This window comes from Parasteatoda tepidariorum, chromosome 11 (assembly GCF_982258835.1).
Source record: "Parasteatoda tepidariorum strain Cologne lab strain chromosome 11, Ptep-v5.0, whole genome shotgun sequence".
NCBI classification, from domain to species: Eukaryota; Metazoa; Arthropoda; class Arachnida; order Araneae; family Theridiidae; genus Parasteatoda; species Parasteatoda tepidariorum.
Window position 1 is genome coordinate 27226412 of NC_141765.1, and position 19833 is coordinate 27246244.

The window sequence follows — 19833 nt, forward strand, 5'->3', positions numbered from 1 at the left end:
TTTCTACTTAACTTTTTTATTATAATTTCTACTTTTGCCACACTATTACTTTATTGATTTGAAATTACTCTTCTACATTAAATACACTTCATCATCTTTATTTTATAGTTTCACGAATTGTTTTACAGATAACCCTTCCCCCACCTCACCTACCTACTTTTCTTGATATTATTCATTTTCTTTTCGACACGCAGAAATTTTTACGAATCTCACAAATTTTATAACGTTTTCAGTCTTAATACATGAACTAATTTCCCAATAGAACCTTTCTAATCTATTTTTATTTCATTTCGCCTATAAGATTCCCCAAACTTCTTTCTTAGACCGAAAAGTTGATTTTCACGAAAAATGTGGTACTTTATAACTATACAATAATGGGTTTATTTATTTTGCTTACTTTTTGAATGTTTTATTATGTTTTTCATTTATAATCTTTCATATATCATTTTCATATATTCATTTATAATATTTCATATATCATTATATCATTTTCATTTATGATCTTTCATTTATACGTTTTCATTTAAAAGATTTTTAAATATATTGAATTTCTAATTATTTTTTTCTACATAATTATAATTTGTTACACTTTTTTTTACATTCATTCTTTTTAATATTATGTTAATCCCAATGATTTTAGTTATTTAAAAGATTTAAACTTATTAGTTCTTGCATATTTATTCTTTCTGCAAATTTATTAGTCATCTATTTTTACTAGGGAGTTTTTAAATATTTTGTTATTATTTTATGGGTTTATAATTTAAAAAAACTAATAAAAATTCAAGCTTAAAAATTTTTGGTTACTCACCTGCTGTATTTTTCCTAATGTATCTAAAAATCTTACCTATCGATAACTCTCCTTCTATTTTTTGTGAAATTTTTGTGACTTACAAAGTATATCGAACTATAGTAACATTTGAACTCATGCATTATTTTAGAAATTTTAAGAAAGCATATACGTGATTAAGGATTTCGGCAAAATTGCATCTGCTCACGCGTTTGTATGAAAATCCATTTTAAAGCTTTTACCATGAGACTCATTTTAAATACGTTTACCTGCACAACAGCAACTGCAGTAAATAAAAATAATGATTAAGCAATAACAATTCTGATTTAAGAGCTTTATAAAGTAATTGCGCTCATAAATTTTTTTCTATGCTTAACTTACTGTTATAAGTTTTATTTATACACTGTTTATCCATCTGAAAAATATGCTTTTTGAAAAATATATTTTACACTTAATGTGTCTCAATTATTTACAACATCATCATTTACTAACTCACTTTAATCCAATTCATTAAATTAAAAGGCATTCAAGGAAATATTTTATAATTTATAATATTTAAATTATTTATATTATAATTATTCTTATTATTTTGCACTTGTTGTATAAACACATATACTATAGTCTAAATTTTTTAAGTTTAAAAACTTCGAAGGATTTTTAACAAAGACTTCTCTATTTTCCCAATTTTTCTTCATCCAGAAGTTATTTTGATACTCAATGTGTTTTTTATTATTATATTTCAGTGTTATGCAAATTTCACAATTTGTGTTGATAACATTTTTCAATTTATTAAACATTAGTCTCAGACTCGAGGTCTACATTAAAAAATGTTCTAACAAAGAAACGCATGTTGGAATTTTTTTGATCTGTAATAAAATAGTTTTTGACATTTTCAAGTGAAATTTATTCATGAAAGCATTAAAATTCGTCTTGGAATAATTTTTCGGTGTGGAATAATTGTTACATTTAGTTAATATTAAATGTTTTTGTATGTTTCTGCAATTTAGTAGCCTTTTGATGAAACAGCTATTTTTATTACACAGTTTTTAAATAAATTTTTAAAATAAATTTTTAAAATAAAAGATTTAAATTACTTAAAACGAAGAATGTTGCATAATATGAAGTTTTAGAAGATAAAAATCTTTGTCTATAAGTAAATATACAATATGTTGCATTCTAGCAATATGAAATGATTCCAAATGGTCAATAAATTATTTCATTACAGACAATTTTATCATTGAAATTTTGCAATATATGAAAACAAATAAAGATTTTTATTTTAATTTTTTTTACATCCATGATAAGTAAGTAAAATTTTATATAAGATGTATTTTTCACTTTTCACATTAATACATCAACATGAAATATACAATGAAATGTAATACCAAAAAATATTAATTCCAACTTCAACAATGCAGAAATTTAGTTTAAATGAATTTCCCCGGCAATTTTTAATCCTTTAAATAAATTGAAGCAGCTAATAATTTGATGATTTTATTTACTTTCGTATCATTATTAGGTTGTTTTTTTCCTCTGAAAACAAAAAACCCGCATAATTCTCTAGTTCTAAATAAGAATTTTTTTTTATTATATCATTGAATTGAATTATATATTGTTTACTTATACATTGTCCATTGATATACTATTTTTACTTGGGAAATATTATTTGTAGGGATAAGAAAGTATATATTTCACATAATAGCTGCAGTTTCTTAATTAATATAGAAAATTTATCTGTTTTTTAATACATTTTTAAAATCACTTCTTGTAAAATTTGTTGATAAACAAAGCATAAACTTGCATCTCTTATATTCGTCAACATAGAAGCAGAGTTTTGAATAAACTTGTAAGTGCTGAAAAGAAATTACCAAAAATATTACTACAAACAAAATTGAGTGAAAGGTTTCATATTTTGTGAAGATTATAGGAAAAATTGTACCACATTAGATATGGTACGTTTGTGTGAAATGATAGTTAGGCTATCTTGTGGAAAATGAAAAAGATTATCATATGACAGCATAGGATTATATGGCATTATTGCAATATATATACTTTAGTGATAAAACGCAATCAGTTTCTAACAAGCTTAGGTCAAATAGTTTTCACACAAGACACTCCTTTTCGGAATATTAATGAATGAAGCTTTTGATATCAAATCAGTGTTATTGCTTGGGGTTTATTCTTCCTCGCAGTTCAATTTTCACATTTAACTTTAACGTTATCTACAATGGAAGTTAGAAATGCTTCTTTTTTATATACTTCGTTCTATCTTAAAATATTAGTTTATATTTCCATCACATTTTCTTTTCTTTGTTTATATTTTCGTAAATTAGTTTACTTGTTAGATTACAGTTTCAACGAAAATAATTTTTAGTCTCCTGCTCTGAATGATTTTTTTATATTAAAGATTTTGCTATCAAGAAAAATAGTTTTGCAAATCCTGTAATTACTTAGCGGAAATTATCCCGAAAAAAATTTATTTATATTTGAAAAAGATAAAAAACAATAAGTTTTAATTTTTATGAAATAAATCGGAAGCACTTTTTTTCGGAAATATAGAAATAAAATCTTTTTAAATTAAAAAGTAAATTAGCTTTAAAAAATAAAAATTAATGATTCAATTTAGTATAAAAAATTATTGTCATGCTTTGAGACAATTTTTATATGTTTAAAAAACGTTTTTCGTTTAAGAAATAGTACTGTTTCAGAATTGTATCTTCTGAGTTCCAGCAAAATAATTTTTAAATTTAAGAAAAAACGATTTATTTCAAGCTTTTTTGATAAATAATTTCAGTTTAAGAGTATTCGTTTTTGAAATCTAAACATCTTGTTTTAAGAAAAACTGTCTCAAGATTTTTTTTTCTTGAAACCTATATTTAAGTTATAAGAAATATATATTTCAGTTTTCGCGAAGTAGGGAAAAAAATTTCCGCGATTGAAAGTAAAAATTTTGTTTTAAAATATTATATTCTTAAGAAAAATAGTCCGATGCAAATAATTATTTTAAAGAAATATATTTTTTGCTAAATAATTTTTTTTTAAATTGAAATTTAAGACAGATATTTTTTTTAATGTTAAGAAATTATTTCTCTAAGGAATATATATAAATTCTTCATGTTTGTATTATCGTTACATTTAAACATAATTATATATACTTTTAAAGGAATCCCGGTCAGTAAAAATAAGACTGCCAGTTCTTAAATTAAGCATTTACAATCTTGAAGAAAACATCTTATAACAGAGCTGTATTTTTAATATTTTACATTTGCCAGTTTTAAATGGAATTATACATTTACGAGTTCAACTCCGGTTAAAAAGTGATTAGTATGATGATAAAATGCTATCTTGCTATCTGGGGCATTTCAGTAAGGGCATATTGAATGCAATATAAGAAAAAAAAATTATTATTTTTTACACAAATATGCAAATATGAAATGAATGAGAAGAACATGTATCATTAGTTTAAAGAAAAAATATGTTACTCAATTAAATGCAAACGCCTCATAATGAAATGTAACTTAGTCTTGCATCTCTTACTTTGTCCATCAAACAGGATGAGAAAAGAAGAGGGTGAATGATTTTTCTTGTTAACAGTATGTTTTTAAAAAACTTCGTCAAGTTTTATTGAGCACGAAATGAAGGTTAAAGTAAAATAGTGTTGTATCACGTGCTGAAATTGATTTTCTTTGAATGTGTTGATTTTAATTCAAACAAATTAGCAATACACTATTCTAATGTTCGGTATATATAGAGGACCATCCACACGGAATATTTCATTACCTCTTAACTAGTGACTAGTGACTATTCAAGAAAAACTTTTTCTTAAATAGAATTGGGATGTTGTTGTTGACGTATGCCATTAAGGCAGAGTGGGTGCGAGTGTTCGTGTTTTCCAGTGGCGCCATCTATGGCCAAGATTTCGACTTCTGCCACACCCATACGTCACACCCGTTTATAGGGTGGACCCATTCATACATCCATTCATTCATCCAGTGATCGTAATTTTGACCTGAATTAGAGAACGATCAATCTCCAATTCAGTACCCCCACAGGTTTTGATTTGTTATGGGAACATGGAGGACTTTGAGACCCGACAGATTTAACGTGCAGCAGCCACCATTTACTACACAGGGAGTCTTTGGCAAACAGGGATCGAACCCACGACCCCTTGGACATGGGCCCAGTGCCCTACCAACCAGGCTATCCCGGTCTTAATAGAATTAGGATGAAATGCTTAATTCAGTTTTGAAACAATAAGTACAATTTAAATCACGGAAATTATGTTAATATATTTTCTTCGTGAATAATAATTTTTTTTCTGGAGATCGACGGATTTATTGGGAACGATAAGCTAATTTTTTTTTAATGTTATATAGTATCTAAAGTAGAATTGTAAACATTCATATAAATAACTAAATTCCAAATGAAATTTTTTATTTTTCTAATTTTTCCATTTCATCACTTAAATACTCATCGCATATGGAATTATTTTAGGACTTAACACAAATTGGGATGCATCTGTACTGTACTTTTATCATATTAAATGTCATTGTTGGGTGTTTATTAAAGATAGGTTGCGTGAGAAAAATATAAACATAGATGTGGACCACAATATATTTTTACAATGAAATATTGAGGGAAGTGGGTGTGTAATACGAAGACTCAGATCATATTAAAAGAAATAAACACAAAAACAAAGTACTTTAAACATGTATCAATAAAGTAGTTATTTGCAAATAAATCAGTAGATCCAGGTGCAAATTATTTTAAAATATGGGGTTGAAACCAGCGTGATAAAAATAGCTGTTTCATCAAAAAGCTACTAAATTTCAGAAACATACAATAAATTTTAATATTAACTAAATGTAAAAATTATTCCACACCGAATGTATTGTACTTTCAAATCCGTGTACTTATATCATGAGAAATTATAAAGTTTATTGTTTTTCTGAATAAATTCCAGCTGAAAATGTCAAAAACTATTTTATTAACGATTTAAAAAAATTCCAACATGTGTTTCGTTGAAGGAAAAAATTTAATGTAGGCCTCTAATCTAAGATATGATTATTAATGTTTAATCATTTGAAAAATGCTTTCTGCACAAATTGTAAAATTTCCATAACACTAAAATATAAACATAAAAAACACATTCGGTATCACAAAAACTTCTGGATAAGGAAAAAACAAGAAAATGGAGAAGTTTTTCTTAAAACTGATGCAAACGTTTGAACGTTTTAAAATTAAAAAATTTAAACCATAGTGTAAGTTTTCCTATAGTGTATAAACTATAGTGTTTCCTATAGTTTCCTATAGTAGAAACTATAGGAAACACTATAGTGGGAGTTATAGTGATATTTCCCTTAAAAATATAATATTTAAATATTATAAATTATGAAATATTTTCCTGAATATCTTTTAATTTAATGAATCGGTTTAAAGTGAGTTATAAAAAACCAAGTAAATATTAGAAAATGATGATGCTGTAAATATTTGAGAAGCATCAAATGTATAATAAAATTTTGAAAAAGCATATTTTTCTAATAGATAAACAGAATATAATTAAAACAGTAAGATTAATATAGAAAAGAAAATTAATATGCGCATTTATTTTATAAAGCTCTTAATCTGAATTGTTATTGTTTAATCATTATTTTTAGAAACTTTACCAGAATAGTATTTATTGCAGTTGTTACTGTGCAGGTATACGTATTTAAAACGAGCCTCATTGTAAAAGTTTTAAAATGGATTTTCATACAAACGCGTAAGCGCGTAAGCAGATGCAGATTTGCCGAAATCACTTAATCACGTAGATGCCTTCTTAAAATGTCTTAAATAATGCATGAGTTCTAATGTTACTATCGTTTGATATACTTTATAAATCGCAAAATTTTACAGAAAAAAATGAAGAAAATCATTGATAGGTAAGATTTTTAGATACAATAGGAAAAATACAGCAGGTGAGTCAATAAAAATTTATAAGCTTTAATTTTATTTAGTTTTTCTAAATTGTAAAATTATAAAATTATAACAATATATCTAGAAATTTCCAAGCGAAAAAAGAAAATTAATAAATTTACAGAAAGATTAAATTAACAAGAACCTAATAGGTTTAAGTTTTTTAAATAAGTAAAATCATTGGGATTAACATAAAATAAAAAGGAAAGAAAGAGAAAAAAGTATAAACAATTACAGTTATGAAGAAAATAATTATAAATTCAACATAGTTAAAAATCTTTGAAATGAAAACGCTTAAATGAAAAATCATTTGAAAACATAATGAAATATTCTATTCAATTACAAATTAGAAAGTTTCAATGAGAACATTAGTTTATGTATTAAGACTGAAAACGTTATAAAATTTGTGAAATTCAAAAGAATTACTAATCGTCAAAAAAAGTTTATTGAATAAATAAATAAATAAATACCCCCATTACTTTTAAGTGATAAAATTTCGGATAACTGATAAAAATCATATTACTTATTTAAAATCAATAAGAGTAGGGAGGTGAGGTTTGGAACAGTTATCCGTAAGAGAATTTGTAAAACTGTAAAATATCAAAAAGATAGATGAAAGTGATAAAGTGGATTTAATGTAGAAGAATAATTTTAAGTCAATAAAGTTATATTGTGGCAAAAATAGAAATTATAATAAGAAAAGTTAAGTAGAAAAATTTTGAATAGAATTTTGAAATAAAATAAGGATAATGAAAAGTGAGCACAATTTAAAAATCATTTGAATAATCTTAATAAATCAACAGTTTTGAAAACATAGTGAGACATTGCACATTTTAATAGTAGAAAAAAAAATAAATAAATATTCCCATTACTTTAAAGGGATAAAACTTTGGACAATTGATAAAAATTATGTCTCTGATAAAAATCAAGATTAACATTCTTCAAAAAAAATATATATAATTCTCAATGAAATAAATACAATTAACTAATTGCAATATAAAATAATAATAAGGAAAAGTTAACACAATTTAAAAATCATTTAAATACTCTTAATATATCAACAGTTTTGAAAACATAGTGAAACATTACACATTTTAATAGTACAAAAAAATAAATAAATATTCCCATTACTTTAAAGGGATGAAACTTTGGACAGCTGATAAAAATTATGTCTCTGATAAAAATCAAGATTAACATTCTTCAAAAATAAATATAATCCTCAATGAAATAAATACAATTAACGAGTTGCAATATTAATTCACTTATTGACTAACATTAGAGTAGAAAAAAATCTAAGTTTAAAAAATAGTAGAGATAGTACACCGAATTGTTGATAAAAACAATTTTCCGATAAAAATCAAAGAGGAAGGGACGGAATAATAAAAAGTAAGATTTCAGCTTATCAGTGGAGATGGACACTCATCCATGTTAAAGGATTGGGGTGTAGGATTCATGGGCTGTCAGGCTCATGAGGTGAGGGACTTATTATTCCCCTACTCGTGTAAAATTAATTCACTCAGCTAAAAAAATATAAGGTCAAAACTACCAGAGTATGATCAAATTTACCGTGTTTTTTGCTATACGGGAATACCCAAGAACTCGGTAATTTTTACCGTAGTGCTTTGGTAATAATTTTGGTAAAATTAGCAAGAAAATATGGTTTTATGATGAGTGATAAAATTTGGTAAATGTGGTAAAATTTGGTAATTTTATCATGATATCTTAGAGAAGGGCTTAAAAGCCATTTTTTTAGTTAAACTTACCTTGTATATTTGTATTTTTTACTAAATGTGTGATATTAAGACTATAATTTTGAAAATCAGAATTTTTGGTAAACCTTTACCATATGAACGGAAAAATTACCATATGCTTTGATAATTTAATCATATTTTTTTCTCCATCCATTTTCAATTTCTGTATGAAATTGTTCTGAAATAACATTTGCTTAAATTATCCATCAGCTCAACTGAAAGTTTGAATGTCGAAACTGCAATAATAATGGAGCAAAACTTTGAGAATTTCATTCTGTAATTCTTTGCTCTTGTCTCCCAGCAGTATCTCCTCAATAGAAAGAAAAAGAAAAAACTGCTTTGAATGCCATCGGTGAATAAATAACTCTACTCAAAACATCACGAATGGTAAAAGCGAAGAATTATAATTTATTTTAGTTTGAGGCTGTTTTGTCCGACACTGAGGTATTTCATTTTCTTTCCCCCGAAGCATCTCGTTGATAACAGTTAAAATTCTTTTTTCAATAAAAAGAAAATGCTAAAGGCGATTGCAATTTACTTCTTATACCTTGAGCTACAAAAATCGAAAGTAAATATTCGGTCTAGTTCCGCATTATTTACAGATACTGCTTTTAAAATAATGTGTAATTGAATTTAATGAATGAGGACAAAAATATTTCTGACTATAAAAGTAAATATATTAAAATAAAGAAAACATCCATTTTGAAAACGCTAATTATTCATTATTGTTTTTACTTTTAAAATGTGTAATTAGTACAGTGTAGTTTTAATTTATCGGTTTTATCGTATGATACAATTTTTTTTCAAAATATTTGGTTTAAACCCGTTTCGTCAAATAATAAAATTTTAAAAGTATAAATTTTAATATCTGTTTTTATTTAAGAACACGCAAACGAGTGAACATAGTTTTGTTTTAAAGTTTTACAGCATAATGCTAGTTTTGGTTGGAATTTTCATTTAAAAAAAAGTAGAATTTCAGAAGTACGAATTATTCAAATTTATATGTAGTTTAAATATACTCACTTAGTTAATTTTAAGAAACTCAAATCTATTTTAGCAATACAGTTTTCACACCATTAAGAATTCATTGACGTAAAAATTATATCGTTAAATATAATTTTAAATTCAATTATTGTTCATCGAAGTTTTGCAAAATATTTTAATCAAAAAGAGGGCCAAGTAGTTTTGAGACTTTTAGTAAAAAATAAATAAAATAAAAAAAAGGAAGAAAGAATCGTTGAAAAAATGAATAGGTTGCATTAATTGGCGGAACTTCTCAGAAATCATTTTTAGCAACAAAAAAATTTCTTATTACTCTGTAGACAAAGATTTAGCCCTTAGAATACTTAAAGAGAATTAGTTTGGATGTATTTAGTTACAAAACAGATTTGGTTATTTATCTATTTATATTTTATAACTATTTTTACATTTATAACTGTTTTTGAATCCAATCCAGAAACAAGGGAAATCCTTGGTCAAGTATAAGGAAAAATTTATTTGCCTTAGAAGAAGACTTTTTGATATAAATAACCCGCATTTGCATTATAGAGATTTAAAAACCACGAAAACCTTCCACTGTTAACCTGACGGCGAGTGAACTCTAACCCATGATCCGTCTACCTCTCAAGATATTTTACATCAGCACTGTGGTCAATGCGAACCGGGTAATGGAATTCGTATCGATCAACCATCACTGGGATTCGAACCGAAGTCACCTCATTGGGAGGCGTGAATTCTGTAAAACTTACTTTAGCATAATCTATCATATTTTATTTCGTTGATTTCTTTTGGTGTTTTTTGGTTTTTATTTCTATAGCGCGTCTCGGAAGTAAAAACAAAATAAAAGGTGCTGAAAAATATGTTTATAACTAGCAGTAAGAGTTTGATACATCTAGAACTTTAATATAAACTGTCACACAACTGATTTCCCTTTGATTTTATCTTGCTTTATTGTGAATTGAATGTTTTTAAGACATTTAGCAACATTTCAAGGAAAATAGCAGCTTAATTCTTTTTTGGCTACGAATTGTTTTTTTTTCTTCTTTTAACTGCGATCTGAATATCTGATTTTATATCATTGTGTTACTACAAAGAAGAAAAAATATTTTGTTTTATTTTATAACCGTCGTTGAACAGCCGACTCAACTTTACGGGTTTGCGGCTACTAATATTCACCCCCATAGCCTTGTTATTTTGAACCCAATCCGAAAGACAAGGGAACTCCTGGGTCGAGTAGTGGAAGAAATTTGCCTTCGAGGAGGACTTTTTGATAGAGCTAACCCGCATTTGCGTTACATGGAGAGGAAGACCACGAGAACCACCCACGGTTAGCCTGACTCCAAGGGGACTCCAACCCATGATCCGTTTACCACTAAGGATATTTTATGTCAGCACTGTGGTCGGCGCAAGTCGGATGAGGAATTCGTATCGACTGGGATTCGAATCCGGTGCGCGGCATTGGAAGGCGAACGCTCTATCCCCTGTGCCATCGAGGCTCATAAATCAAGAAAAGGAAAAAGTATTGTCAAAACTACAATACTTTTTCATCATCAAGAAAAAGTATTGTCATAACTACCAGAATATGGTAAAATTTACCATATTTCTATCTTCATCGGAACACCGAAAAGCTCGGTGATTTTTACCGAAGAGCTGTAGTAATTATTTTGGTGAAATTAACAATAAAGTATGATTCTATAATACACGATAAAATTTGATAACTGAGGTAAATTTTGGTAATTTTGTTATGATATCTTAGAGCATGACCTAAAAACCATTTATTTGGTTAAATTAACTTTTCAGTTTTGTACTTTCAACTAAATGTGTGTAAATAAGTCTTATAGTTTTGAAAACCAGGATTTGCAATCAGTCGTTATTCTATGAATGGAAAAATTACCAAATTAATGGTTTAAATATCGTATATCATTAACTAAAATTATGTTTACTTTTGCTTTTTTTAAACAAAATATTTTATTACCACACATTACCGTAATTTTACCAGATTTTTTTCTGCGCTTAGATCCTACCAAATCTAATTTCTACCGTTGTGTTACATTCCGTCCTGCAAATAATTATTCCTATCTAAAACAAAGCATTTTGTATAGAGATACAAGATAAAAGATAGAAAAAAAGGCGAAAATATTTAATTCGAAATTAAATTCACATTTATCGAAGCACAATCCTACTTACAAACGTTATTTTAAACGAAAAATACTGATAATATTAAAAAAAAACATTTCGTTTCCTCATTAGATTTCCCTATCAGGCTAACATGCGAAATTCCATAGCCTAGTAACGCATTAGTTTCTCCTGCTTTACTAAGGCCATAAGATTTACGCATTTTATTGAAGTAAGAATTTTGGTATTAACGCATCAATTTAAAATTTATTATTGAAAATGCAGACTTTATTTAAATATCTTGGAGACAACCAGTTCCACAAATGCTAGAGACAATAACAAGATTTAAAATATTTGAGAAGCGAACATGTAAGAAAACACAATACTAAAACTAATAATCGCAATGTATTCAAATATAAATAAGAAAATGCAGAATTAATTTTATTTTTATTCAGAAAATATCTTACAACATTTAACTGTAATCCTTAATAACCATTTGGACAAAAGTATTTTAAAATTCCTAAAATTTTATGTATGGTATAAATTTTCTTACATCGATTTTCCTTATTGATAATTTTCAACTGAATTTCCGATATTAGTTTCTCAATATTTGTGTAATTAACAAAAACTTAACGGAAAAATTTCGGTTCTGAAATTAAGTACTAGATCAATATGCTCTTCTTAATGTCCTTCTTAAAAAGCAGAACTTTCGAAACTTTCATAAATGCATAAATAAAGTAAAAACTAAATTAAAAAAGGCATATATCTTCTTAAGGTATTATAAAAAATAAAAAGTTCTCTGATTATCACACTGGTTACAAAAATTGGTTCTCTTTTGCGTTCGGAAAATCAATGGAAGAATGAAAATTCGATATATATGTTTTATACGTGCTTAATATCCTTGAAAAGAAAACTTCTTTAAATTAAATACACAACTACCGAGTAGAGAAATGTAGAAAAAAAAGCCCTATTCATTTACTTGCATAATATGTCATAAGTGAAATATAATACAATAAAAATATTAAATGTACGCAGTAAAATATAGCGAGAGAAAAGAAATTACTACATGGCAAAAACCGTGATTAACAAAATTGTAATTTATGGAAAAGTAATAACTTTTAAGTATCAGCTTAAAAATAAAATGATGGAAAGTGAAGAATTAAGTTTAGGAAACTTCGTAATGGTTAAAAAGTGACTCAATATTTGGATGCAACGCGATAGATTCGAAGGATTATCAATTAAAACAAAATCAACTCTGTATTCTTTTTCTGTTAACCTTTCTAAGAATAAAGCATCCTTTTTAATTTGAAATTCAATTTCGAATATTTATGCTAATTTCAACCAAGTGTAATGTCCTTACTAAACACTCAGCTTTGATCATAATTGATCTCAATTTTTATTGAAAAGTAATAATTTTATAAACATTATAATATAAAATTTAAGAAAAGTGTCGACTAAAGTGATGAAAACTTTGCAATAGGAGAAAAGCGAATATTTGGATGTAGCGCATTAAATTCGAAAGAATATAAATTAAAGAATAAAACAAAATCTATTCTGAATTCTTCCTCTGTTAACCTTTCAAAGAAAAACGCATCCATTTTAATTTGAAATTCAATTTCCAATTTCAATGTCAGTTTCAGCCAAATTCAATGTCATTACTAAGTATTCAATTCTGATCATGCTGTGCTAATAATTTCAGAATACAGAGAATATAGTATGAGATTACTTCCTCCTTTTTTTCACTCCCTTCATTATAAAAACTAAAGAACACTACAGGACACGTTTTTTGTAGTTCTTTGCCCTCTCTTACTATTGTTTACACAAGAGTGATTCAGTAATCGACTCTTCGGCATTATCCCTCTTATCAACTACAAACAGGAAAGTTTAACATCAAAGAAACCATTGAATTCTTCACGGGATGTTAAAGTAATGAGGCATTTATTATCCAATTGTATCTGATACTCCACACTTCTAACACAGTAATCATAACTTTCTCTCTGTCTATTCATATAGTTCACTTCCGAATGAATATCATTTCTTAAACAGTCATTTTGTGGTCATTAAAAAAATTCCTTTGTATGTATTTAGTAATCACCTTTGAAGATATTCTTAAAATCAGTTTGGAGAAAAGAAATTTAGAGAATAAATGATAATAAGATGACATTGAGTATCATTTATACCTAAATAATTAAATAATTGCTACGTAATTTTTAAAATAGTGTTTTTTACAGTGAGAAAAATTGTTCAAATTGCTAGTATAATTTTAATAGTTTTTTTTAATACATAATACTTATAGTTTTAAACAAATATGTTGTATAAAAGTATGCAATAAGAGGCATATAGTAGCAATATTAAATACTTACTTGAAAGCACAGTGCGCAAAAATTAAATAAATAAGCGAACCACCCTGAAAAACTTTTGATCTAATGATCGGATCTGCACGTTCTAGGACTCAATCTTAATGGTTCTAGGGAGAGACTTCAAATATGCTAATTAATTAGTACAGACGTTAATTTAAACTACGGAATCAGAAAAAACATGAGTTCAATGAATAAACATTTATTTCTTGATGGATTTGGATTTCTGAAGCCGAAAAATTTAAGAGGTAGCCCGCAATTTAGGAAATATAGTCTTAAAAATTCGGTCCTAAATTTGTACACTTTAATGTTAATTTCATTTTTTGCGTATTTCGCCCTATCTCGAGAAGTTTTTAAGCGAATAGAAAAGTTTTTGAACAAAATAATAAAATTCGTTTATTTAAAGTTAATTTCATGTAAAAAATAACTTTAAACAAATTTTGATATTTTTTATTAAATATTGGTCGAAAAAATATTTTGAATTGTAAAGTATGCAATTTTTTACATCATTTTAAAAAATTTAACTTTAAATGGCAAAATAAAAAATTTGAGCCAAATCGGTCGAATAGTTCCTGAGAAATCAAACTTTAAAAAGGTCGTATTTTGAGTAAAATGGAATAAAAGTACTATACACGTGCACAATTTTAGAAATAAAGTAAATTCCAAATTAAGTTTTAAATTAATCTTCACATTGTCCAATACTCTCTTAGTATTAACTATACATTCATTCCATTGATAATTTTTTATTTACAAAAATTTGATCAATTTAAAATAATAATAATAATTTTTCCATGAATGAAATATTTTCTTCACATTATGTTTATTAATACAAATATTTTATTGATTAAATTAATTCCCGAGGAACAAGTGTTTTCAATTGAATTGCATATCACTCTACACATTTCCACGCGAGTTTAAAAAAATCCTCCACTCCTTTTAACACGCGCACAAACTATCGTGCAGTAACATATCAAGCGGCATAAAATTCCATTTCAATTTACTCAGAAAGCATCGTTACAGTGACCGAACTTAAACACGATTATTACGCGCTAAAGTTTTGTATAAAAAAAAAACATTCTGTGAAATAATTAACCTTTAACCTCGGTGAATACATAAAATGTTTTCTCTGGAACTTGCAGAGCCACATACGGAGGATATTCGCCTCTCACATTTAAAAGGTGATAAGTTACATTTGTTTTCAGGTAATATCAACTTTATAGCGGTGGTGCTTTTTACTTTCTCTTTGTTTGATTCTCAAATTAGCTTTCTACTGCTTTTATTCCTAACACGGCAGCTTTAATAAGAGAATAATGATGTTTTTTAGCCTAAAGTAGTAGTACATATGGCGAGATTCTGCTTGAAAGAGTTAGATAGTTGAGATATTAAAATAGCCTTTAATGCGTACTTATTATTTTTAAATACATTATAAACGCAATTTTGAAATTTGATAAAACAAAAAAAATGTCGTGACTTTAAATTAACATTCTCAAAACTAATGAGTATAATGTAATTAGGGAAATATAAAATTAAAAAAAATCGCACTAATTTTTTTCATCTACAAATGCTAAACGTTTTGTAAAACTGCAATAGCGAAGCATTGAAATTGTAATTAAATTTGTTTCATACATTTGCAGTTATACAATTATACATTTAAAAACAGTTATTTAAATGCAGCAGAGGTTTATTAAAAATGATTGAATGTTTTTTACTAATGTTTCAATATAAATGAAATTGTCGATAAACTCAAATATAAATCAGTACTGTATTCAAACTAGTTGGACACTTTAAAAAGATGAAATATGACTAACTAAAGATTCAATGCTTAATACAAAAATTTTAACACTTTTACGAAAGAAAAATTGCGTTTTCCTTTATTTTCACTCATTACTGAATCTTAACTGAGAAAAATTTAATTTTATACTGAGTTTATAATAATCGTTACATTTTTATACTCCGATTAACTAAGTAAAATCTATTTTTTTAAAATTGATCCTTATGTTATTTTTTTACATTACGTTGAGTTATGCATTACAGATTCTTTAATCTCTCGTTAAAACTTTCCTCACAGCCTTGTATGAATTAGCTCAACAGCGTGTCTAAAACCTAATATATGGTCTTATTCAAGCCTAATTTTGAAGTTAAAGAAACTACATACAACACATTTCTTACTTAATCTTCATAACGAAGCACATAACTAAGGAATAAAATCTGCTGGATTCCTTTTAAAAATTAAAAAGAGTTGTTTTTTCAGTGGAAAGTGCAAAACTTATATGAAAGCTTCTTAATAATACTGTATCTGAACTCTATTGTTTGAAATCCAGAAAGTTTTTATTAATGGTTCAAAGCCATATGTATTAAATTTGTATTAAGTAAAAAGTAGGTAAAAGTTATCAGAAAAATGATACAAACATCAAAAAAATTTAACATATTCATGCATAAATTATTTATCTATAGGTTCCTTTACTTCTAGTAACACATCCATTACATGTATCTTGCATCTGGCTATATTACTAGTTGAAATAAGGAATGTGAAAAAAAAGTTCCATACCCGATGTAGCAAATGTATCTGTCAAAGATGGGATTTTGGATAATGTGCGCTAACTTCTTCGATAAATAAGAGTGGCTTCTTCGTAGATAAGAAAAAGTTGAAAGAGAAACAGTTTGAAAAAAAAATTAGAGAAGAAAGCAAACACTTAAATTCTTGCTACTTAAACGAGACAAATACAGCAAATGCAACTTAATTTATTGTTTCAATGTTTTTCAATGTGTTTTAAACACAAAAACACATTGAGAAATCGCGAAAAATGAATAATTTTTATAACGAAAGTTGAACAAATTAATGTTTTTTTTTCAATTTGGCGTGTTTAGGAATTAGCGTATTTGAATTTACTCACTATTAATAAAGACAACCGAGACAATTATCAATTAATTATTTACAAACATTGTAAATTTTATAATCATAGAGCGTAATATGCTTAAACTATGGCTCTGAATATGCTCAAAAGCTCTATTTCATATGATGTTACACTATTTAATTAACTTAACTCTTAAGCGTTATCATATAAATTCAGAAAGAGATATATAACAGCATTTATGAAGTGCTAATATTATGTTTCTGAATATTTTGAATAATATATAATTTACTATATGTGCTAGATTAAAATTCATTTAAACATATTATATGTTTCAATTTATGAGGAAATTGGTTCATGCATTTATTATGATTTATAATATTGAATTAAAACTGCTCATTCGGGATTTCAGTTGAAGGCGTTACCAGTTTTGTAAAGCGAAATTCATCACGCAAAAGTCAAATAAAATTATTGCTGAACAATTGATAATATTTAATAAGAAAAATTAATTTATTTTTAAAACATATTTTTAATTTTTTGACACATTTTTGTTTATTAAAAAATCAGAAAAGTTTTTTGTTAAACTTGAAATAAAAACTAAAATTAGGTAAATTTTTATAATAAAACGTAGCTTAATTTTATTTGTTGAATAATTGAGTAAAAAAAATACATTATTTTTCAGAATTAATTATCACAACTCAATATTATCTGATAAAAATATAATTTTAGTTAAAGCACATGGAGAGAAAAATTCTAGTAAAATTACTGGTATACATTTCTGATTAAAAAAAACGATAATTCTAGTAAGGAAACCAAAATACACGGTATTTAAACCAATCATATGGTAACGATTTGCCAGAAATTCTAGTTTTCGAAATTATAGCTCCTATTACCTCACATTTAGAAAAAAATACAAAAATTAAAAAGTAAATTTAACCGAATAAATGGTTTTTATGCCATGCTTTAAGGTGTCATGATAAAATTACCAAATTTTGAAAAATTTACCAAGTTTCAACACACATAAAACAATATTTTAATGTTAATTTTACCAAAATCATTAACAAAGTGCTTCGGTAAATATTACCATCCTTTTTGGTGTTCCTATAGAGCCAAAACCGCAGTAAATTTTATTATATTCTGGTATTTTTGACTCTAATCAGTGCAGTTACTAAGAAATATCCGAGAAAAAAAAGCTACAGACTCCCTAAAATAGTTACATAACAGAAATAAGTTTCGAAAAGGGACAAAACCTTAAGTGTAGTCAACGCAACTTCGGTAGTTCTTGTTTTAATTATAGAAGTTTTTACAAAAATAATTAGTACCTAATTCTTTAATCTGTAAACATTGTCGGGGCTTATTCCGGTGCCCTCGTGGGATTAAGAAAGTGTAAAAATAACAAGAAAGGTTATTATGTTAAAAGTTTGCTGATTTTTACTTTTACTCAAGTGAAACAGAGCTTATTATTTTGCGCTAAATTAGAAGCAACTGATGCAAGCTATATTTAATAGCATCTTTCTGCTTGTAAAAATGTCTAGTTTCCTTTCTACTAATGATATGTAGAGCTGCCGAATCAGTTGTTGAAATGTTCGATGGATTTTTTCTAAGAGCAAACTTTTGACTGTTATTTTATTAAACTTTTTACTGAATTCAACACGGAAGAAAAAATCGTGCAAAATTACCGTACTGTATAGCACTGACATTTCTGATTTAAAAAAAACATAATTATTGTAATAAAACGAAAGTATATGGTTAATTAATTTGGTAATTTTTCCGCTCCTGTGGTTTTTTACGTACGATTAAAATTAAAGGTATTTTATTTTAAAACTACATTTTATATTTAAATAAATTTTGGCACTTAATTTAACCCTTTATGGAGCCATTTTTTTCTTGTGATGTTATGTTTAAACATTTTTGGGATTGCGACTGATTTATAAAAAGAAGTATATTTAGCTTAATACCTAAACTTAATTTGATTTTGTTAGTCTTTTATTCTTTGGTGTGAATGTGGGTGAGATTTTCAAAATTTTACCTGCCGTAAAGAATTGGACGTAAACTTGAACTTTTGGACTTATAAGTAATAGCCTATACAAATTATGTGTAAATAACTACAAATAACTCGATGAGAAATTATCAAATGAACGAACGCGTAACGCAAAAACGAAAATCACTCCCCGATCTCATCAATCACTGTTACCCACATTTATGTAAGAAAAAAAAAGCTCTTAGTTATTAAGTAAGAAAATATCCTCCCATTTATTTAGAAATTTTTTCATTTCCATTCTTATTACTACAAATTTAATAAAAAATACGAAACTGAAAAGTAAATTTAATCATATGAATGGTTTTTATGGATTGTAAGGTGTCATAAGGAAATTCCCATAATTTTACCACATTTATCAAATTTTATCACAGATTAGAAAACCATATTTCATCGTTGTTTTTACCAAAATCATTATCTAAGTGCTTCGGGAAAAATTGTCGAGCTTTTTCGTGATCCAAAAGAGTCAGACGCACGCAAATTTCATATTCTAGTGATTTTAACCATATTTTTTTATCCGTGGGGATAATTAATGTATCAAATAAATTTTGTACTTAGTTATACTCTAAATAATTACCATATTATTCATTTTATCATTCGAGTTATATTTTTGTTCACATTAAGTTTTAAACTAAGCAGTCGAGCAATTCTTTCCAATCAAAGTACTTAAGTCCTGGAAAATTGTTCTTCCATTCTGTCTCCTCCAATCGGACTTGGAAGCGCTAATGATATTATAATACAAATGTAATTTCTGTTTCACACGTTTTATTAAAATAGATTCTTAAAATTTACTGAGAATTTTTTTTCCATTTTAGATCATTATAAACTCAAGGCCAAATATGGAATATTGGATCCTTTGGACATGCTTGTTGCTTCTTTTTGTAAATATAAACATTTTAATCATGTTATATATTATACATATTAGGCTAATTAAGGCTGTTTATATGCACAATACTTATAAATAGTCATATATTTGGCA

The 19833-nt window shown here is 26.6% G+C and overlaps 1 protein-coding gene across 1 annotated transcript in view; it reads left to right on the top strand.

Annotated features, from left to right (window-relative positions):
* The window catches only part of LOC107442360 (uncharacterized), a 70096-nt gene that overhangs the window by 8089 nt on the left and 42174 nt on the right, over positions 1-19833 (top strand). Inside the window, exon 2 of the mRNA XM_016055910.4 lies at positions 19670-19735. Coding sequence (XP_015911396.2) covers positions 19694-19735 — 42 coding nt within the window. The 5' untranslated portion in view covers positions 19670-19693. The remainder of the gene's footprint in view (positions 1-19669; positions 19736-19833) is intronic.